Genomic DNA, 24,213 nt, shown 5'->3' with positions numbered 1-24,213 from the left:
CCCAGGGCTTGATGCCAGGTGACATTACACATCTGGTATTAACCCCATATATTACCCCGTTTGCCACCGCACCAGGGCGCGGGATGAGCTGGGGCGAAGCACCAGGATTGGCGCATCTAATGGATGCGCCACTTCTGGGGCGGCTGCGGCCTGCTATTTTTAGGCTGGGGAGAGCCCAATAACCATGGACCTCCCTAGTCTGAGATTATCAGGCCCCAGCTGTCTGCTTTACCTTGGCTGGTAATCCAATTTTGGGGGACCCCTACGTGTTTTTTTTTTTAATTATTTATTTAATTTAAAATAACAGCGTGGGGTGCCCTCAGTTTTGGATTACCAGCCAAGGTGAGGTTGCCAGCTGTGGTCTGCAGGCTGCAGCCGTCTGCTTTACCCTAGCTGGCTACAAAACTAGGGGGAACCCTACGTCATTTTTTTTTTCATTTTTTTGGCTAAATACAAAGCTAAGCACCCCTTAGTGCCACATGAAAGGCACCAAAGGGTGCTCCACTTTTTCTCCATTTTTTTCTCCACTTTTTCTCCATTTATTCTCCACTTTTTCTCCACTGTTTCTCCATTTTTTTCTCCACTTTTTCTCCACTTTTTCTCCACTTTTTCTCCACTTTTTCTCCACTTTTTCTCCATTTTTTTCTCCACTTTTTCTCCACTTTTTCTCCACTTTTTCTCCATTTATTCTCCACTTTTTCTCCACTGTTTCTCCATTTTTTTCTCCACTTTTTCTCCATTTTTTTCTCCACTTTTTCTCCATTTATTCTCCACTTTTTCTCCACTGTTTCTCCATTTTTTTCTCCTCTTTTTCTCCACTTTTTCTCCACTTTTTCTCCACTTTTTCTCCATTTTTTTCTCCATTTTTTTCTCCACTTTTTCTCCACTTTTTCTCCACTTTTTCTCCACTTATTCTCCACTTTTTCTCCACTTTTTCTCCATTTTTTTCTCCTCTTTTTCTCCACTTTTTCTCCACTTATTCTCCACTTTTTCTCCACTTTTTCTCCATTTTTTTCTCCACTTTTTCTCCACTTTTTCTCCACTTTTTCTCCATTTTTTTCTCCACTTTTTCTCCACTTTTTCTCCACTTTTTCTCCATTTTTTCTCCACTTTTTCTCCACTTTTTCTCCACTTTTTCTCCATTTATTCTCCACTTTTTCTCCACTTTTTCTCCATTTTTTTCTCCACTTTTTCTCCACTTATTCTCCACTTTTTCTCCACTTTTTCTCCATTTTTTTCTCCACTTTTTCTCCACTTTTTCTCCATTTTTTCTCCACTTTTTCTCCACTGTTTCTCCATTTTTTTCTCCACTTTTTCTCCATTTATTCTCCACTTTTTCTCCACTTTTTCTCCACTTTTTCTCCATTTTTTTCTCCACTTTTTCTCCACTTTTTCTCCATTTATTCTCCACTTTTTCTCCACTTTTTCTCCATTTTTTTCTCCACTTTTTCTCCACTTATTCTCCACTTTTTCTCCATTTTTTTCTCCACTTTTTCTCCACTTTTTCTCCACTTTTTCTCCATTTATTCTCCACTTTTTCTCCACTGTTTCTCCATTTTTTTCTCCACTTTTTCTCCATTTTTTTCTCCACTTTTTCTCCATTTATTCTCCACTTTTTCTCCACTGTTTCTCCATTTTTTTCTCCTCTTTTTCTCCACTTTTTCTCCACTTTTTCTCCACTTTTTCTCCATTTTTTTCTCCATTTTTTTCTCCACTTTTTCTCCACTTTTTCTCCACTTTTTCTCCACTTATTCTCCACTTTTTCTCCACTTTTTCTCCATTTTTTTCTCCTCTTTTTCTCCACTTTTTCTCCACTTATTCTCCACTTTTTCTCCACTTTTTCTCCATTTTTTTCTCCACTTTTTCTCCACTTTTTCTCCACTTTTTCTCCATTTTTTTCTCCACTTTTTCTCCACTTTTTCTCCACTTTTTCTCCATTTTTTCTCCACTTTTTCTCCACTTTTTCTCCACTTTTTCTCCATTTATTCTCCACTTTTTCTCCACTTTTTCTCCATTTTTTTCTCCACTTTTTCTCCACTTATTCTCCACTTTTTCTCCACTTTTTCTCCATTTTTTTCTCCACTTTTTCTCCACTTTTTCTCCATTTTTTCTCCACTTTTTCTCCACTGTTTCTCCATTTTTTTCTCCACTTTTTCTCCATTTATTCTCCACTTTTTCTCCACTTTTTCTCCACTTTTTCTCCATTTTTTTCTCCACTTTTTCTCCACTTTTTCTCCATTTATTCTCCACTTTTTCTCCACTTTTTCTCCATTTTTTTCTCCACTTTTTCTCCACTTATTCTCCACTTTTTCTCCATTTTTTTCTCCACTTTTTCTCCACTTTTTCTCCATTTATTCTCCACTTTTTCTCCACTGTTTCTCCATTTTTTTCTCCACTTTTTCTCCACTTTTTCTCCACTTATTCTCCACTTTTTCTCCACTTATTCTCCACTTTTTCTCCACTTTTTCTCCACTTTTTCTCCACTTTTTCTCCACTTTTTCTCCATTTTTTTCTCCACTTTTTCTCCACTTTTTCTCCACTTTTTCTCCACTTTTTCTCCATTTTTTCTCCACTTTTTCTCCACTTTTTCTCCGTTCTTTTTCTATGGTCGGTCTACCCATTAGCTCTGCCATGCATACTGTAGCTCTACACCTACTGCACATGTTACTTTATGATTGACATCTCTTTCGTACCAGAGCTGTCTAAGTCTACTCTGACCCCATATTTGTCATTACTATATTGTCCTTGTACTGTATTATGACATTTGTATCATGTGTTTCATTTCTTGCTGTGTTGCAATTTTTTTGCTGCATCCCAATTGTACCTCTACATTGTTCGAGTTTATGTTATTGTTCTCTCACTCTTATGTGCTACTGATTATTGTCATTTTTCATGATTACATGCAGATAAGTCCAATCTGACGAAGGCTCAGGCCGAAACGTCATTTGTAACTTGTTTTGGACAAAAACATATATGCTTATGAAAAAAAAAAATTTCTTAATACGGACCAATAAAGAGTGATTTTGCATTACTATCCATTGTGACTTACTGACTTAGTCTGGGAGATATAGAGTGCCGAGGTTACTCACTAATTTTATCTATTATTACCTCTGAGCACCTATATACCAGTGAGCAGAGCTTCCTCTACAGTAGTTCTGCTGATTAGGCATGCCCTTACCTCATGAGCAGGGCATTGCAGCTTTGGTAGAAACCATTACGACATGGACTCTGCTGCTGTGGACCCGGGGAGAGTGAGTGCAGATTCATTGCACCCACACTCCTCACATGAAGGGTCCGCACTCCTAGAAAATGGGGGATACGTTCCCTGAGTGTCTCCCCCCCATATTCTAGACGGTCCAGAGTCGTCATGGGACCCCTTTATTTTTTTTCTTACAATAAATTGGTGAAAGAGGAAATGTTTTGGGGACTGTTTTTTCAAATAAATTTCTTTTGTCGATTTTTTGTTTTTGTTAGTACTGACAGTTTATGATGTTGGGTATCTAATAGACGCCATGACATCACAAACTGCTGGGCTTGATCTCAGGTGACTTTACAGCTAGTATCAACCCGATTTATTACCCCGTTTGCCACTGCACCAGGGCACGGGATGAGCTGGGGTGAAGCGCCAGGATTGGCGCATCTTGTGGATGCGCCACATCTGGGGTGCCTGCGGCCTGCTATTTTTAGGCTGTGAAGGCCCAATAACTATGGACCTTCCCACCCTGAGAATACCAGACCACAGCTGTCCGCCTTAACTTGGCTGGTGATCCAATTTGGGGGGGACCCTACTTTTATTGTGTAATTATTAATATTTATAAAATAATTATAAAAAAGAGCCTGAGGGGACCTCCACATTGGATCCCCAACCACGGTAAAGCTGCCAGCTGTGGTTTTCAGGCTACAGCCGTCTGCTTTACCCTAGCTGGCTATCAAAAATGGGGGGACCCAACGTCATTTTTTTTTTTTAACTATTTTTTAAATAGAAAAAATTAATGGGCTTCCCTGTATTTTGATTGCCAACCAAGGTAACGGCAGGCAGATGGGGGTGGCAACCCATAGCTGTCTGCTTTATCTGCGCTGAGAATCAAAAATACCGCGGAGCGCTACGTCATTTTTTTAAAGATTTATTTTTACAGCACTGTGATGTCCAGCAATCAAAATACAGGGAAGCCCATTTTATTTTTAGTTATTTAAATAAATAATTAAAAAAAATATATATGGGCTCCCGCTGCATTTTTTGTATTGCTAGCTAAGGGTAATCCAAGCAGCTACTGGCTGCTAACCCCCACTGCTTGGTGTTACCTTCACTGGCAATGGAAAATCCAGGGAAGCATTTTTTATTTTTTTTGCCAAAAAACTACAAAAAAAGGACGTGAGCTTCGCCATATTTTTGTATGCTAGCCAGGTATAGCAGGCAGGTGCTGGAAGAGTTGGATACAGCGCCAGAAGACGGCGCTTCTATGAAAATGCCATTTTCTGAGGCGGCTGCAGACTGCAATTCGCAGCAGTGGGGCCCAGAAAGCTCAGGCCAACCTGTGGTGCGGATTCCAATCCCCAGCTGCCTAGTTGTACCTGGCTGGACACAAAAATGGGGCGAAGCCTACGTCATTTGTTTTCTAATTATTTCATGAAATTCATGAAATAATAAAAAAAGGGCTTCCCTTTATTTTTGGTTCCCAGCCGGGTACAAATAGGCAACTGGGGGTTGGGGGCAGCCGTACCTGCCTGCTGTACCTGGCTAGTATACAAAAATATGGTGAAGCCCACATAATTTTTTCAGGGGGCAAAAAACTTCTGCATACAGTCCTGGATGGAGTATGCTGAGCCTTGTAGTTCTGCAGCTGCTGTCTGTCTGTATGGAGAAGAGCAGACAGCAGCTGCAGAACTACAAGGCTCAGGATACTCCATCCAGGACTGTATGCAGAATTTTTTTGCCCACCAAAAAAATGACGTGGGCTTCGCCATATTTTTGTATGCTAGCCAGGTACAGCTGGCAGCCACGGGCTGCCTCCAACCCCCAGTTGCCTATTTGTACCCGGTTGGGAACCAAAAATATAGGGAAGCCCGTTTTTTTTAATTATTTCACTTATTTCATGAAATAATTAAAAAACAAATGACGTGGGCTTCGCCCCATTTTTGTGTCCAGCCGGGTACAACTAGGCAGCTGGGGATTGGAATCCGCAGCACAGGTTAGCCCGAGGTTTCTGGGCGCCTCTGCTGCGGATTTCAGTCCGCAGCCGTCCCAGAAAATGGCGCTGTCATAGAAGCGCCATCATCTGGCGCTGTATCCAACTCTTCCAACAGCCCTGGAGCCGGGTGGCTTGTTGGGTAATCATGAGTTAATACTGGCTTTGTTTTACTAGCCAGTATTAAGCCAGAGATTCTTAATGTCAGGCACGTTTGACCCGGCCATTAAGAATCTCCAATAAAGGGTTAAAAAAAAGACACCACACAGAGAAAAAATACTTTAATAGAAATAAATACACAGACACATTAGAGACTCCATCTTTATTACCCCCTGTCAGCCCTCCACGATTCTGCTCTTCTGTCTTCTTTCTTTCTAGTGTAGTAGTAGTGACGATTGTAGTGAGGAAGGATGAGATTCACCAGCTCATCACTTGGGGCTGGGGAACCTCATCCTCACTACAATCATCACTAGTGTAGTAGTAGTGACGATTGTAGTGAGGAAGGATGAGGTTCACCAGCTCATCACTTGGGGCTGGGGAACCTCATCCTCACTACAATCATCACTACAATCGTGAAGCAGCATGCAGCCTTCACTCCGTGAGTGATCAGTGCTGGCTGCTAGCGGTAACAGCGGTAACGCTGACAGATGCGTTACCATAGCAACGGTGCTCTCGGAGCCGCGGTTAGCGGTGACGTCACCGCTAACTGCGTTGCTATGGCAACGGTGATCTCCGTTAATGACCGGCTGTGTCAGCCGATCCCTAACGGAACGGGGAGTCGACCGTGTGCTAGAGCATGTTGCCGGTACACGGCGATACACATATGTGCACCGTGTACCGGAGAGATGCACTCGCAGGTCCTACATGACGTGTCATAGTCATGTGACCAGTCTGTAGCCAATGAGATAATAGCCACGTGACTGGTCACATGGCTATTTTGACGTCACGATAGGTCCTGCATCTCTGCTGGCAGTGCAGGTCACCGGGAGGATTCAGCGATCATCGGATGGAATAGCGGCAGGAGACAGAGTGCAGAAGGGATCGCGAGGACCGGTAAGTGTTATGGCAATGTTTATTAACTGTTTGTGTACATTTATAATGCATTTTTATGTGTTTGTGATTGCCTCCCATTATAGCCTATACGTTCGAGTTCGGTTCGTCGAACGTTCGACGAACCGAACTCGAACGGGACCCCCGTTCGGCGAACCGGCCTCGAGCCGAACCGGGACCGGTTCGCTCATCTCTACTTGAGAGCCAACTACCAATTAAGTAAATCAGATGATGTGCATCTCTGTAATGAGAAGGGGTGTGGTGTAATGACATCAACACCCTATATAAGGGGTGCATAATTATTAGGGCAACTTCCTTTCCTTTGGCAAAATGGGTCAGAAAAGAGATTTGACGGGCTCTGAAAAGTCCAAAATTGTGAGACGTCTTACAGAGGGATGCAGCAGTCTTGAAATTGCCAAACTTTTGAAGCGTGAGCACCAAATAATTAAGCGTTTCATGGCAAATAGCCAACAGGGTCGCAAGAAGCGTGTTGGGCAAGAAAGGTGCAAAATAACTGCCCATGAATTGAGGAAAATCAAGCATGAAGCTGCCAAGATGCCATTTGCCACCAGTTTGGCCATATTTCAGAGCTGCAACGTTAGTGGAGTATCAAAAAGCACAAGGTGTGCCATACTCAGGGACATGGCCAAGGTAAGGAAGGCTGGAAAACGACCACCTTTGAACAAGATACATAAGATAACACGTCAAGACTGGGCCAAGAAATATCTTAAGACTGATATTTCAAAGGTTTTATGGACTGATGGAATGAGAGTGACTCTTGATGGGCCAGATTAATGGGCCAGAGGCTGGATCAGTAAAGGGCATAGAGTTCCACTCCGTCTCAGACGCCAGCAAGGTGGAGGTAAGGTACTGGTATGGGCTGGTATCATCAAAGATGAACTTCTGGGACCTTTTCGGGTTGAGGATGGAATGAAGCTCAACTCCTAGACCTATTGTCAGTTTCTGGAAGACAACTTCTTCAAGCAGTGGTACAGGAAGAAGTCAGTATCGTTAAAAAAAACCATGATTTTCATGCAGGACAATGCTCCATCACATGTATCCAACTGCTGCACAGCATGGCTAGCCAGTAAAGGTCTAAAAGGTGAAAAAATAATGACATGGGCCCCTTGTTTACCTGATATGAACCCCATAGAGAACCTGTGGTCCCTCATGAAATGTAAGATCTACAGGGAGGGAAAACAGTACACCTCTCGGAACAGTGTCTGAGAGGCTATGGAGGCTGCTGCATGCAATGTTGATCGTAAACAGATGAAGCAATGACAGAATCTATGGATGGTAAGCTGTTGAGTGTCATCATAAAGAAAGGTGGCTATATTGGTCACTAATTTTTTTGGGTTTTGTTTTTGCATGTCAGAAATGTTTGTTTCTAAATTTGTGCAGTTATATTGGTTTACCTGGTGAAAATAAACAAGTGAGATGGGAATATATTTGTTTTTTTATTAAGTTGCCTAATAATTCTGCACAGTAATAGTTACCTGCACAAACAGATATCCTCCTAAGATAGCCAAATCTAAAAAAACATTCCAACTTCCAAAAATATTAAGCTTTGATATTTATGAGTCTTTTGGGTTGATTGAGAACATAGTTGTTGATTAATAATAAAAAAAATCCTCTAAAATACAACTTGCCTAATAAGTCTGCACTCGGTGTACATTTTGTGAGAAATTCATTCAGCCTAATATTATATTGAGGTTATTGGAGCTGACTGCTGCTACTGGAAATTTAAACAGAGCATGGACTTCAAAGAGAACCAGTTACACACATACTGTACATGCAGCTGATCTGATATCTACGCAACAGAATGACCACAGCATATGACAATCTGTAAAAGTTACATTATACATCTAATCTGCTACTGTCCACAAATCAAATGATCTGGTGAAAGAGTAACAAGACCTTTTGGGTGAGGCTGGTTGTGTGAAATTATAATGGCCAAACATTTTATTAAAAGAAAACAAAATGGTCCAAAAATAGCCTCGGGAAACTAGCCTGAGAGAGAACGAAGAGATAGGAGGAAGGAAGGCAGGGGTGGGGGAGAGGAAAGTTAGAGGGAGAAAGAAACAAGATTTCAGGCAAAAAATGATCAGAGCAGAAAAGTGAAAGTGCTGGCATGGGACAGTGGTGTCCAAAGGACAGGCGCAACAGAGGGCAAAGACAGAAGGAACTTTTCTTCAGATGTTTCCAGGCACCAGAAGAGAAGGTTAATGAAGGGTCAGCAGTCAGAGGAAATTGGCTGGGCCGGTATCTTAGAGGTACTGCCAAGAAGACAGCCTAGATCATTCTGCAAACTCACAAGAAGGGGAGGCGCTCTTGAGTGCTCTGCTTGGGTTGGATTCTGGTTTCGGCTCATTATTGTTGCTTTAGAACTAGCGAGGAAATTGACTCTTGATTAAGGAAGTGGATGGAAAGGACTGAACAAGTTTAGACTGGGTCAGAATGGCAATGTGGAAATTGCAAGACGTTGCCTTCTACACCCTTTTCTTAAATTTTACCCAAAATCAAGTTCTTTTGGTACCTTTATGTCTTACTGCACCACCTTTTAGAAAAAAATTATTTCCATTTGCATGGTAACTTGCCCAAGTGCTGGAGCAAGATAATTATACTAAAGCGATTGACTTGAGAATCCACCTACAGTCTTCTATTCCGGATTTATTTGAAAACGCTTCTTCTGAATTTGGATACTCCAGGGATTGCATATTTGGGGGATTGGCAATGTAAAAATTATCACTGAAGGATTATTGTAAATCAGGTTACTCGCAATGCTGAGATATGTGCTTGGACTGTCATTGTGGATTATGCTAAGCTGCATTCAGGTGAGTACTCTTGATTTGTCATGGCACAGGTGTAGCAGAGCTGGAATTATCATTCAGATCTGTGGAGTTGTAGGGTTAGTGCATTGAGATATCTCCATGAATTACGGTAAGATAGTGTAAAATAACAGATATCACAGTGAGATGTTGTAAAGAATTGACAAAATGAAAATTATTATATCTACATTCAACACTACTACATCCGACTATTACTGTACTTTAAAATATATAACCTTTTAGGAGAAATATGACAGTCCTACACCATTAAGGTTTTTATGTACCCATTCACAATTCTAAAAACATTTATATCACCACTTTAACAGTTAAATGCTAAGAATATTTACATTTGTTTTATTATAGGATATAGGTATAGTGTAATTTTATTTAAGGTTAAAAAAGTATATTAGGCTCCTCATTCTGTAAAATGATATTGTGTCACCTGTAAAATTCACTTTTACCTACGCATCATTATTCTCTGAGTTCTAATTGGTCTTGTTTCATTTTTTAGGATGTGGAGCCAGTAAAATGCACCATCAACATCACAGAGAGCAAAGTTTTCTCGGAGTCTGTCTACGTGAAGTGGAGCAGTCCTGGGAGTCTTTGTAACTTTACCATGATATTAAGGTCAAGTAATTTTTGGGAGAACACATGTAACCCCATTCAAAAGACCAATGACTCTTATGAATACAGACAGATTGGACTTGAGGCAGGAACTCTGTACGATATAAGTATTGTGGCTTTACAGGATGGAGAGGCGCAGAACCTTACCTTACAAATAGGTATGAGCAATATATATATGACTTTATTCTGCAATTTCATTGTATTTTTTGCAGATCTGTTTTAATTTTAATAAAAGCGGAGTGATACAGGTACAAAACATAAAGGTATTACATTTTCTATAGGAATGTGTCTATTTAAGAGCGCAATGACATACTGTGACACCAGATAGGTTAAAAAATGATAGTTATCAGGTGTTCAATTGATATCTTTTTTATCAACTGCCTATTTTTACTTTGTGAAACTGGATGTATTTAAGAACTTTATTGAATAACCTTCCAGTTGATCACATTTGAATCACCACAGCTAATCATTTGAAGATATAGTTTTTACAAAACTGGGAAGCTAATTGTTCTACACATTAATGACTGTGAGTTATGCTATTGGTTGTAGTAATAGAAAGTCTTCTATATTGTCTGAGCAATTATATTTATCATATATATATATATATATATATATATATATATATATATATATATATACTGTATATATGATATTGAGAAACGAGCTAAAATTTTGTTGGTGGACACATGTTCATGTCATGTCTCGGGAATGTAACTGGGCTCATCAAAGTGGTCAACCCATGATTGATGCACCTGGCCATTTATGAAACGTAAAATTATGAAGATTGTTAATCTTTATGAGAAGACAGATTTGTTTTCACCTATCAAGTGCTGATTCGAGTATTAAATAATGACAGCCACCAGCCCAATTTCATTTTTCAGCATAGTCCTCGATAACGTTAACATACTCTTTCCACCACCGTCTTAGTGCTTTTATGCAAAAATAAAAATAAGGTTTTTTCCACTGACTGCTGATATCACTTTGGAATTAAATACAAGCTTTCCTTAAGTTTGGAACTTAAAGTAACTTTGGGCAAAATCTGATCAGGGTGGTGGGCTTCACAGTAGTACAAACCTATCATCAGTTATGGCTTTCATTATTTTTTTCTATTTTTGAATAACCACATCACTTCATTCACTTTAATGGCTTAGAAAATTGAAAGAACTTTAAGTTTTTTTCAGAAACGTAACATATTATTCTCTAAAGATACACAATATTTGTTCCTAAAATGTATTTCTCTTTGTTAGTCAGAAGTGGTTAAGAATATGAACGTTTTGTACAACCCTTGTATTTAATCCTCATGGGCAGAGATATTGCGTTAAGTTCATCTCGAAGAAAAGTGTAAGTTTTTAAGTAATTGGATGTTTGTTTGGCATCTAAAGGAATATAAGCTGCCCTATGAACATAGAAAAAAAGCAAATGATGAAGGCAGAGAACAATTGGCTTCATCATAATTCCACCTTTCATAACAGTAAAACAATACCTTTGGAGCTTCCAGGTTGAGTTCCTTATAGACATGCCATCATGCATTTTAACCCTACCCAAAGCGTTGGGGCAGTAAATGTGGCTCTGATCTTAGAAGTAAGTGACTAATAATTGGCTTTAGTTAACCATAACTAAGATTGGATTTTACGAGGCCCATGTGCTACTGTAAATGAATCATGGGATGTGACTCAGTACTTCTGCCCAGAGGTGCTGACCAGGATGCTGTGCAGGCTCTTATCTACACTCAGTTGTTTTATTAGTTGTCTGTAACAGGTCTCTAGTGGCTTTGACATGCCAATTTGAACTGTGCCTATTGTTTTTTTTGTAAAAGTTGTACCGTGTATTATTAGAAACTTCTTCCAAACAGGCATTGGTTGATCAATGTGTTGACTTTGGAGAACATAGTTGCCTTCATAGATGTAATTGTATAGTGTGGCACCCTAGTGCACTGCCAGGTCACAAAATCTCATATCATTTGTTCGATAATCACTACCTTGAGAAAGCTGAATTTATTATTTAGCAGTTTATTTTGGGTGCCATATTATCTTGTGCTGAGCTAATACTTGTAATGACAAATTCTGCTATATCTGTCCATCCTTGGTAAATTGTGAACAATGTATTGTGATATGTTTATTCTTAGCGATTAATGCCTGGCACATCACTTATACATCAGGGAAGTATAATGGGCTTTTATTACTGTATATTATCTATAACTATGCAGGGGGCCACAACAATCAATCATTTTCACGCAGGCAGGAATATCAGGGACACCATGCACTTTTTTCCTTCTGGGACCATCAGAAAAATTTTGCATCGGTAGGATGGTTACCACAAGCCTATACATGGTGTAAACTTTTTCAATTTAGAAAAAATCCATAGCAAAGAAAATACAGCACACAATAAAACCTTTCACCTGTCAAGTCTGAGAACATGGAGGATGTCAATAAAATAGTAACTCACTATAGACTTATTAATTATTTGAGAGAATTCCTTTCATGTCTATATGTTGGAACCTATATGGTGGATCCTTTTGAATACCTGGTTTAGCCGGGGGATCTATTTTTGTGGTCTCACTTGGACATTGGATGATGACTGAGGAACACATATACACAGTATCTTGAAGACTGGTGAGATTGTTCCTTGTTTATTTCCCTATGCAACATTTGTTTTGTGGGATTGTCTGCTACTCTATAATGACTGTCTCCCTGTGAATGACTGTCTCCTATTACAGTTAGATAGGACAACACAGAAAGTGAAGTCTTTTAAGGCGCTAATGCGCATGTTTGTTTGTGGATTGTTTTAACCTTACCCCATTAAAAGTTATATTTTAGGCGTTGTTACTGCTGGGTTACCTAGCTACTATTACTTTACCTTCTTTATCCCTTATCCAGTGGCTTTTTTGTGGCACTATAGACTTATGTAATATTTCACTGAGACAATAATTAATATCTGATGATGATCCTGCTAAACTTGCAATTGTCTGCGGTATTAAGCTATCCATTTCATTTGTATGGAATTCTTTCCCAACACTAGTTGTCACATTGATGAAAAAAGCATTGATCTTGTTATATCTGAACATATTTTGATCTTCAGAGATAAGCCACCATCTTTGTATTATCCTTTTTACCTATTGTGGACACATGAACGCTTGGCTGAGCTGAGCGTACATGTGTATGGGGAGGTTGGGAGAAATAGCTGTTGGCTGGCCAAGTGTTCGCCCAACAGCTACTGAATATTTGTAGGTACATGGGGTAGTATAAAAGAAAAAGGGTGGTCAGATCACCAGTCCAGATATAGATGAATGAATTCATCAGCCATGGGTGCGGTGCACAGACGTTTCTGAGCTGGTCCACAGGCGATAAAACCAAAACATAGAAGCAAATGTATCCATCTCTTGCATATGATTTGTAGATGACAATTGTTCTTAAGGTAAAACATTACTTTGTTTCACAGATTGTAAAACATTAGATGGCAGTGGTCAATGCGTTTCGAGTAAGACAGATCTTATTCATGTAAGAGCAGCCTTAATTGAAACGTGTTGGCCAGTGCCATCCAATGTTTTTCAATCTATGAAATAAAGTAATGTTTTTTACCTTAAGAAGAATTGATTGTCATCTACAAATCCTGTGCGAGAGCTGGATACTTTTTCTTCTATGACATGGGTTAGTAGCCTTTCTTAGCTTTTGTTTCATAACTGTCCATCTAGATGTTTTCCCAAGATAAACATGATGCTTCATGATCTATGGCTAGGAAGAGTAATAAATCGGTGATTAGTGGTGAGTCTTAACATCAGGACTTTCACTGACCCCTGTTTAGCAGAGAATTGAAATATATTTCAAATGAAATAACAATTCTAGAAACTACTGAGATCTTTAGGTCAGAAAATATATTCTGGGAAAGCTCCTTTAAGAGCAATACTTGTTATAGATACTCTTGTAAATAATACAATATATTACATTGCAATATATTAAACTACAATTGCTGTCAATCTCCACTGAAGAATTTATAGTTTCTCCATGTAGTGAGAAATATTTATGTGCAGTATTACGTGACCAATAGATGGATGGTTAATTAGTCATTTCATTGTGTTTTTGCCTGACACAAACATCTTATTTTTCATTCAGAGTTAAAAGGGTATTCCAATCTCCTTACATTTACGGCATATCCAAAGGATGAGCCATAAATCTACAGTAGATGTTAGCTGCATCAATAAGGTCTGCATATATCTCGAGAACAGAGCTCCATTGTGTATTGTTTTCAATATACAGTGCCTACAAGTAGTATTCAACCCCCTGCAGATTTAGCAGGTTTGAAAAGATGCAAATAAGTTAGAGCCTGCAAACTTCAAACAAGAGCAGAATTTATTAACAGATGCATAAATCTTACAAACCAACAAGTTATGTTGCTCAGTTAAATTTTAATAAATTTTCAACATAAAAGTGTGGGTCAATTATTATTCAACCCCTAGGTTTAATATTTTGTGGAATAACCCTTGTTTGCAATTACAGCTAATAATCGTCTTTTATAAGACCTGATCAGGCCGGCACAGGTCTCTGGAGTTATCTTGGCCTACTCCTCCATGCAGATCTTCTCCAAGTTATCTAGGTTCTTTGGGTGTCTCATGTAGACATTAATCTTGAGCTCCTTCCACAAGTTTTCAATTGGGTTAAGCTCAGGAGACTGACTAGGCCACTGCAACACCTTGATTTTTTTCCTCTTGAACCAGGCCTTGGTTTTCTTGGCTGTGTGCTTTGGGTCGTTGTCTTGTTGGAAGATGAAATGATGACCCATCTTAAGATCCTTGATGGAGGAGCAAAGGTTCTTGGCCAAAATCTCCAGGTAGGGCGTGCTATCCATCTTCCCATGGATGCGGACCAGATGGCCAGGCCCCTTGGCTGAGAAACAGGCCCACAGCATGATGCTGCCACCACCATGCTTGACTGTAGGGATGGTATTCTTGGGGTCGTATGCAGTGCCATCCAGTCTCCAAACGTCACGTGTGTGGTTGGCACCAAAGATCTTGATCTTGGTCTCATCAGACCAGAGAACCTTGGACCAGTCTGTCTCAGAGTCCTCCAAGTGATCATGAGCAAACTGTAGACGAGCCTTGACATGACGCTTTGAAAGTAAAGGTACCTTACGGGCTCGTCTGGAACGGAGACCATTGCGGGGGAGTACGTTACTTATGGTATTGACTGAAACCAATGTCCCCACTGCCATGAGATCTTCCCGGAGCTCCTTCCTTGTTGTCCTTGGGTTAGCCTTGACTCTTTGGACAAGCCTGGCCTCGGCACGGGTGGAAATTTTCAAAGGCTGTCCAGGCCATGGAAGGCTAACAGTAGTTCCATAAGCCTTCCACTTCCGGATGATGCTCCCAACAGTGGAGACAGGTAGGCCCAACTCCTTGGAAAGGGTTTTGTACCCCTTGCCAGCCTTGTGACCCTCCACGATCTTGTCTCTGATGGCCTTGGAATGCTCCTTTGTCTTTCCCATGTTGACCAAGTATGAGTGCTGTTCACAAGTTTGGGGAGGGTCTTAATTAGTCAGAAAAGGCTGGAAAAAGAGATAATTAATCCAAACATGTGAAGCTCATTGTTCTTTGTGCCTGAAATACTTCTTAATACTTTAGGGGAACCAAACAGAATTCTGGTGGTTTGAGGGGTTGAATAATAAATGACCCTCTGAATAAACTTTTCACAATTTAAAAAAAAAAAAAAAAAAAAAGAAATAACATTCTTTTTTGCTGCAGTGCATTTCACACGTCCAGGCTGATCTACAGTCCAAATGTCACAATGCCAAGTTAATTCCGAATGTGTAAACCTGCTAAATCTGCAGGGGGTTGAATACTACTTGTAGGCACTGTAGAAGTGGTCTGAAGTTCCAACCAAATTAATGTGAATTCTGACCACCTCCCTACTGATAGCAGTGTTCTTCACGGCCCAGCAATGAAGATAGATGTAGGTCCTATATGTGGGATCCACATCTACTATATTTATGGCATATGCTGTAGATCTGTCATAAATAGATGAGATGGAAATGCCTCTTATATATAATTAAGTGCAAGATGCAAAACTCCCTATAACTAGTCTGACTATCATCTGTAGAGTCAGGAAGGAATTTTCTCCATAATATAGAGCTATTAGCATCTGTCTCATGGAGTTTTTGCCTTACTCTGGATCAATACGTGAGACTATAGGTTAAAAACTATGAAACATAAGGAAGAGGACTACAAGCTTTGGAGGACTACTGGCCCACAACATATATCATAATAAATCAATATAGTTATCTTTAGAGTAAAATGTTGATTAGTGTCCCTTTAAAAATTAAGATTATTAGCTGCAAAAATGCAACTTCTACTAAAATTCCATAATAGAAAACAATTATCAGGTCTATCTATCATCTATGACATTGGGTTGAAAATGAAGAATAACCTATAGAGAGTATAACGTTTGTTGCCCATGATCTAGAGAAGCTGGAAACCAACTAAAGTATGCAGCCTGTAATCTCCTGATGCACTTACACCCATAGGCTGGCATCATCTGTTCAAAAGGTTATGATGTGCATGTATGGACAAAATACAAGCTTTTGGTCAAATTTACGGTATTGTTTTTTACAATATAGCCTTAAATTTCTTGTTTTTCTGTAGTATGTATCACTTTTATATAACTGATTAGGACATATGGACATTGAAATGATCGTGCTCCAGCAAAGACACATTGCAAAGAGCAATTCTTCTTCAAGACGACCCAATTCTTCTTTATATTCAAAGATGGGTGTTGGGTCATCGTTTGCAGTGATTTGCAGGGCAATGTTTTAATTTATCTGCAGAGGAAATGTAGACTAACGTCTGTCTGCCAACTGCACCAGGAAATTGCCAGGACCCATTATTGTCAACCTTTGTATTGGTTTATCTGTGATAATGGGTCCAAGCAGACGTTTGGACCTAACTATAAAATTAATTTTGTTGAAAGTACAATTTAATGCTGTGAATATGTTCTATGTAGATACAAGAACTTGAATGTGTAGTAAGTAGTTTAGAATAAAAAGCAAATAAAGAATAAAAGTAATAAATAAATAAATACATTTAGAATAAAAGCCATAAAGAGTATGCTTCTCCTTACTATGGCTGTATCTGCAGAGGAAACAACATCAAAGCATCAATTCTTCTAGATATACTTGTACATAGCTTTTGAAAAAAAAAAAAAAACTCAACCGGAGAGTTGTCCCAAACTACTTGTGGAACTAACCACAGATAATTGCTGCAAAGTACCAAAGCTTTAAAAATAGAAATGCTGATATTTAGTTGTGATTACCCTTAAGGGAGGTTGTTCTAAACATCTTGGAGAACTATCTGTAGATATAGATATAGATATAGATATAGAGCTTCTTGTGCAAATTCTTTTATCTTTTCATGCAATCGCACACAGACTCAATTTTGATATCAGGGCACTGTGTGGGCCATATTATCACTTCCAGACTTTATTGTTCATCTGTACGCTACATATAATGATATTGACTGTACATTTGGTGTCATTGTCTTGCTGCAGAATAAATTTTGAGTCTATCAGATGCCTACCTGATGGGATATTGCATAAGGGATAAGTATCTGCCTGTATTTCTCAGTTTCCTAACTCATTTCTAATTTATCCTAACCAAAAGTCTAACTTTGTTTGTTGAAATGCAGCCTCAAATTGTCCAGGAACCTCCACTATGCTTCACTGTTGCCGGCAGACCTTCATTACTGTACCCACTATGCTTCACTGTTGCTGGCAGACCTTCATTACTGTACCAATCTCCAGCCCTTTGGTGAATAAACTGCCCTTTGTTACAACCAAAAATTCACATTTTACTCATTAGTCCAGAGCACCTGCTGCCATTTTCTGTGGCCCATGTTCTGTATTCATATATAGTTGAATCACTTGTTTCCATGAGGAAAATGTGTTTTTTAGCTGCAATGAAGACCTCTTTTGGCCAATCTTCTACAAACAGTAGAAGAGTGTAGCCAGGTCGTCCTATTGGTTGTTGCCAGTTAGGATCTAATGGTATATCTTTCGAATTCAAAAGGAATTAAGCATGATGTGTCTTTCATCTGCTGCATTAGGTTCCCTTGGCTAAACACTGTATCTTTGGCTCTCAACCTTTGGCCCTAAACCTTAGCCATTTGTCGGTGTCCTCATTACCAAGAAATACAAGCAAATACTTTACTCATTCTGAAGCATGTTATTAGCTCCAAATTTATTCAGCAGTAGGACAACAAACCCAACCATACAGCCAATATCATGAAAAAACTATCTTTACTATAAAGAACAAAGAGTCCTGGAAGTGATGATATGGCCCCCACAGAGTTCTGATCTCAACATCACTGAGTCTGCCTGAGATTACATGAAAAACAAGAAAGCCGCGGAGACACCATCACATGTTTCTCAATGCTGGCAATGTTGAGAAACATGTGATGGTGTCTTCCCGGCTTTCTTGTGTTGCATATTTCCCAAGGGGCATTGTTCTAGAATCACTGCGTTGAGAAACACGTGATGGTGTCTCCGCGGTGCTGGATGTTGATCTCCCTAAGGTCAACCATCCTTACCTATGAAATTACATAAAGAGACAGAAGAATTTTCAAGCCTACATCCACAGAGGATCTGTGGTTAGTTCTCCAAGAGGTTAGGAACAACCTCCTTAAGGGTGTTCACACAAAATATTGTTTTGATTAACATTTTATTTTTTCATTAATTTTGCTAAATTGCTAAAAATAAACTATTAACACTGCTAGCTTTTAAAGCATTCATTTATAGTGCCATTAAATTATGTGTGTATGTAGTATATAGTGGTGTGTGTGTGTGTGTGTGTGTGTGTTTGTGTGTGTGTGTGTGTGTGTGTGTGTGTGTGTGTGTAGAAATGAACACAGAGTTTTCAGCACAATTGAATTAAAACAAAGGTGGAAATTCACTTTAAGAATGTCAGAGAGGAAGTTATTAGCCGTATCTGCCAATAGACTATTGTACTTGACCTTAGTGATCCCACAAGTGAACACTGCAAGATAGCTTAGTCCTAGTGCAAGTGTGATAGGGTGATCTCCACTGTGATTACAGAGAGAAAGGATGGTGATATGAAGACATGAATGTTATATAATTGTAGCATACAGACGTTTGCACAAGAAAACAAATATCACAAATCTACAATACTTATTTGTAGATTTGTATTTGGTATAAAGGCAGTTTTATGTAACGTTATAGATTGGTAATAAGTACAGTGCGACAATGAAATTTCTATATCGCGATGTATAGCTTGCATAATATTGCATTGGTGGCAGGTTGCCAAGAGAGAATTCTTGTAACAATGTAAATGGCTTAAGTGTTTGTTTCCAGACAGGACTCTCTCAGCCCAGGCACTTCCCAACCTCATTGTTCCTTTGTTCTAGCGGATGTTAAAGGGACTAAGTGTTTTGTTTTCTGGGCCAGATAGATTAGCTAAAGTCTGAATTTTTAAACTTCACCTTCTAGGCACGCAAACCATGTTCAACTCCTTCTGTGGTTCAATTCCAGAGACACAATGTTCAAAGTACTAAGACTTTAGGAATTCGTGTTTTAGGAAACAGAACATTTCTCTTGATGCACGCTGTTTTGCAAAGAGGACTTTTTCAGACTATAACTCAAGTAAGGGTTCTTGAAAGAGCCATGACTTTAAAAGTAAGAACTAATGGTAGCACCTGTCTATTAGCTGTGTGTGGTATTACTATTTCTAGAAGAAAAAAACAACTATTTTTAACCCCTTCATGACCTTGGACGTACAGTTGAAACTAGAAGTTTCCATCTACTATCTAAAAAGACACTTATGCATGTTTTCTCACTATCTGACATGAAATGAGAATAAACCTTTCCTGTTTTAAGTCAATTAGGAACCAAAATTATTTATATTTGTCAAATGCCAGAATAATGAGAGAGAGAGAATGTTTTAAGGCATTTTTATTACTTTTGCAAAGTCAAAAGTTTACATACACTAAGAATGCTATGCCTTTAAACAATATGGGACAGCCCATATGATGATGTCATGTCTTTGGAAGCTTCTGATAGGTTTATTGGCAACATTTGAGTTAATTAGAGACACATCTTTGGATGTATTTTAATGCACACCTGAAACACACTGCTTCTTTGTGTAAGATCATGGGAAAGTCAAAAGAAATCAGCCGAGATCTCAGGAAAAGAATCGTGGACTCGCACAAGTGTAGTTCATCCTTGGGTGCAATTTTCAGATACCTGAAGGCTCCTCATTCATCTGTACAAACAATTATACGCAAGTACAAACAAGATGAGAATGTCCAGCCATCATACTGCTCAGGAAGGAGATGGATTCTGTGTACCAGAGATAAATGTGCTTTGGTCAGACATGAATAGCAACCCACGACCAAAAGCAAAAAACCTTGTGAAGATGCTGGCGTAAGCTCGTAAGATTGTGTCATTATCCACAGTGAAACAAGTATTGTATCATCATGGGCTGAAAGGCACTCTGCTAGGAAGAAGCCATTGCTCCAAACGAAACATTAAAAAAGCCAGATTAATATTTGCAAATGCACACAGGAATAAAGAATTTAATTTTTGGAGACATGTCCTGTGATCTGACAGAACTAGAATTGAACTGTTTTGTCATAATGACCATTGTTTCAGCAGGTTTTTATCTTTTAAACCCTGTGCTCTGTTCATTATAATTATCTGACTTGTATATTGTATTTATTTAACAGATGTAATTGTGGTATCATCTTGTTCATGGGTGTAATCTTAAATTAATTCCCTTAAGATAATAATTCCTTTTCAATCTGTGACCTCCTGTTTACCACTTCTTTAGATGTTGGTTGCCTTGGAAAACAGGTCTGGTTCTATTGAATTGTTTTATCGCTGTATATTACTGCATTAGAGTGGGGGTATATACTGCACAACTTCCTTTGTATGAGGGTATTTGGGCCATGTGTGTTTACTATAGCTCTTTCCTTTTTAAATGTTTTTAATCGTGAAGTTCAGCTTTCTTGTGTCGATTTTGCCAAACAAAAATTATTTTTTCATGGTGATCCTCCTAGTATGGCACTTTCTTTTCTCTATATATTGGACAAGTCATAAAGAGCATTGTTACATTTGGAGGAAAAAGGGAGAAGCTTTGAAACCTAAGAACACCATCCCAACTGTGAAACAAAGTGGTGGCAGCATCATATTTTGGGGTTGTTTTGCTGCAGGCGGGACTGGTGCACTTCACAAAATAGATGGCCTCATGAGGAAAGAAGATTATGTGGCAATACTGAAGCAATATCTCAAGGCATCAGCCAGAAACTTAAAGCTTGGGTGGAAATGAGTCTTCCAAATGGACAATTATCCAAACCATACTGCCAAACTGGTTACAAAGAGGCTTAAGGATAACAAAGTCAATGTCTTGGAGTGGCCATCACAAAGCCCTTATCTAAATCCTATAGAAAGTTTATGAGCAAAGCTGAAAAGGCAGGTGCGAGCAAGACAACCTACAAACATGGCTCAGTTACACTAGTTTTGTCAGAAGGAATGGGCCCAAATTTCTACCAACTATTGTGAGAAGCTTGTGGAAGGATATCCAAAACGTTTGACCCAAGTCATACAGTTTAAGGGCAATGGTACAAAATACTAATGAAATGTATGTAAACTTTTGACTTTGAAGAAAGTAATAAAAATGCCTTAAAACATTTTCTCTCTCTCATTATTCTGGCATTGGCAAATATAAATAATTTTGGCTCCTAATTGACTTAAAACAGGAAATGTTTATTCTGATTTCATGTCAGATAGTGAGAAAAACATGCAGATGTGTCTTTTTACATAGTGTATGTAAACTTCCTGTTTCAACTATATATATCTCCTAGGTCGCATCCCCTGAAGCATCGCTCCGATGAAAAGTGATCGGACACTCCAGTCATAAAGTCCACTAGGGGGACTAGTACAATGAATAAAAAAAGAGTTTTAAAAAATGTAAAAAAATAAAAAAACGAAAAGTTCAAATCACCCCCTTTTTGCTCCATAAAGCAATAATAATAATAATCTATATATATAATTGCCTTATTCTGTCTGTCTGTCTGTCTGTCTGTCTGTCATGCTCCGAAATTGTGTCCTTACGGTGACACAAAGCTGATTGGCCGCTGGGCTCGCCATGGCCCCGCCCCCCCACACGGATTGGCCTCTCGCCCCGGCTCTCTGCAGGCCCCGCCCCCCTCACGCAATGCACGCTCGCTCTGGCCCAACTGACACGGAGCTCCGATTCCCAGGTGAGTACACACACACATCAGATCACACTCACTCTCAGGCTGGGGCCACACGGGCACTACTGCGATCCACTTGCATGAGACTCGGCTCGTGCTGGCAGTACAGCAGAGCCGAGTGTCATGCCTGTGTCTTTGCAACTGAGGTCCGTTCGTGCGAGCAGACCTCAGCTGCGGGGGGCGGGCCGGCACTCAGGAGGGGAGGGATTTCTCTCCCTCTCTACTGCGTAGCCGGCTATTGCCATTCTCGCACTGCACTAGCAGTACACCGGTGTACCGCGAGTGCAGTGCGATTTTTCTCTCGCCCCATTCACTTGAATGGGTGCGAGAGAAAGAGACTCAGCTTACAATCGCAGCATGCTGCGATTGTTTTCTCGGTCCGATTAGGGCTGAGAAAATAATCGCCAATGTGTGCTGACACACAGGCTAGAATTGGTCCGAGGGGAATGCGATGTTTTATCGCACTCCACTCGCACTGTTTTTCTCGCCGTGTGGCTTAGCCCTCACACTCACTCTCACACACACCTCACACATCACAACATGCTGGGATATCGCTTGCTTCTACACTGGCTCCGTCAGGATCCCAGCAGCGCCAGACATAACCTTGCGATGCTAGGATCTTGACGGAGGCTGTGAAAGCTGGTAACCATTATACACATCGGGTAACTAAGGTCCCTTAGTTACCCGATGTGTATCATAGTTACCAGCGTACACCGGCTCACACTCACTCTCACACACACATCACACACACATCACATCGCATCCACACATCAAGGTCCTGCAGCGGCGGAACATACACACACGCACACACACACATAACAGCACACACACACACATACACACATCAGATCACACTCACCCTCACACACACATCACATCGCATCGACATACTCACAACATCCTGGGATATCGCTTGCTTCTCGGCGGCGATACTGTGCTGTGAGCTTCCAGGACCTGTCGGAGGATCACATGGCCAGAAGCATGTGATATCTCCGGATGTTGTGAGTATCAGCGCGTATGTGCGATTTCGTCAGTGTCTGTGTGTGTGAGTGTATGCGATCGGGTTTGTGTGAGTGTATGCGATCGGGTGTGTGTGAGTGTATGCGATCGGGTGTGTGTGAGTGTATGCGATCGGGTGTGTGTGAGTGTATGCGATTGGGTGTGGGTGAGTGTATGCGATCGGGTGTGGGTGAGTGTATGCGATCGGTTGTGTGGGTGAGTGTATGCGATCGGTTGTGTGGGTGAGTGTATGCGATCGGGTGTGTGTGAGTGTCGGCAGAGGAGCACGGCGTGCTGGAGGAGGCTGGGAGCAGATAGGCTGATCTTGGGGAAGGCTGGGAGGGGGAGGCTGATGCTAGGGGAGACTGGGAGGGGAAGGCTGATGCTGAAGGAGGCTGGGAGGAGAGAGGCTGATCCTGGGGAAGGCTGGGAAGGGGAGGCTGATGCTGAGGGAGGCTGGAAGGAGAGAGGCTGAGGCTGGGAGGAGGGAGGCTGATGCTGGGGAAGGCTGGAAGGAGAGAGGCTGAGGCTGGGAGGAGAGAGGCTGATGCTGGGGAAGGCTGATGCTGAGGGAGGCTGGGAGGGGAAAGCTGATGCTGGGGAAGGCTGGGAGGACGGAGGCTGGGAGGAGAGAGGCTGATCCTGGGGAAGGCTGGGAGAGGGAGGCTGATGCTGGAGGAGGCTGGAAGGAGAGAGGCTGATGCTGGGGGAGGCTAGAAGGAGAGAGGCTGATGCTGGGGGAGGCTGATGCTGGGGGAGGCTGGGAGGAGAGAGGCTGATGCTGGGGAAGGCTGGGAGGAGAGAGGCTGATGCTGGGGAAGGCTGGGAGGAGAGAGGCTGATGCTGGGGACAGAGAGGAGAGGCTGATGCTGGGAGGAGAGAGGCTGATGCTGGGATGAGAGAGGCTGATCCTGGGGAAGGCTGGAAGGGGAAGGCTGAGAGAAGAGAGGCTGATGCTGAGGGAGGCTGAGGCTGGGGTAGGCTGGGAGGAGAGAGGCTGATGCTAGGGACAGAAAAGGCTGATGCTGTGTGCAGAGAGGCTGATGCTGTGTGCAGAGAGGCTGATGCTGCGGGCACAGAGGCTGATGCTGCGGGCAGAGAGGCTGATGCTGGTGCAGCATGGGGAATGGAGCACGATGGGGGGTGCGCAGCATGGGGGATGGAGCACGATGGGGAGTGCGCAGCATGGAGGATGGAGCACGTTTGGGAGTGCGCAGCATGGCGGATGGACCACGTTTGGGAGTGCGCAGCATGGAGGATGGAGCACGTTTGGCAG

General features: G+C 40.9%; 1 protein-coding gene across 2 annotated transcripts in view; it reads left to right on the top strand.

Annotated features, from left to right (window-relative positions):
- PTPRB (protein tyrosine phosphatase receptor type B) overlaps positions 1-24,213 on the top strand; it is a 177,564-nt gene that overhangs the window by 52,148 nt on the left and 101,203 nt on the right. Inside the window, exons 1-2 of one of the 2 annotated variants that reach the window (XM_075344889.1) lie at positions 8,408-9,070; positions 9,576-9,846. In XM_075344889.1, coding sequence (XP_075201004.1) covers positions 9,017-9,070; positions 9,576-9,846 — 325 coding nt within the window. In that variant the 5' untranslated portion in view covers positions 8,408-9,016. Of the gene's footprint in view, positions 1-8,407; positions 9,071-9,575; positions 9,847-24,213 lie in introns of those variants that run through there. The other variant, XM_075344888.1, reaches the window with a different exon arrangement.

The sequence above is a fragment of the Anomaloglossus baeobatrachus genome, chromosome 4 (genome assembly GCF_048569485.1).
Source record: "Anomaloglossus baeobatrachus isolate aAnoBae1 chromosome 4, aAnoBae1.hap1, whole genome shotgun sequence".
NCBI classification, from domain to species: domain Eukaryota; kingdom Metazoa; phylum Chordata; class Amphibia; order Anura; family Aromobatidae; genus Anomaloglossus; species Anomaloglossus baeobatrachus.
Note: the sequence above shows the minus strand (reverse complement) of the source record. Positions and strands in the feature narration are given on the sequence as shown.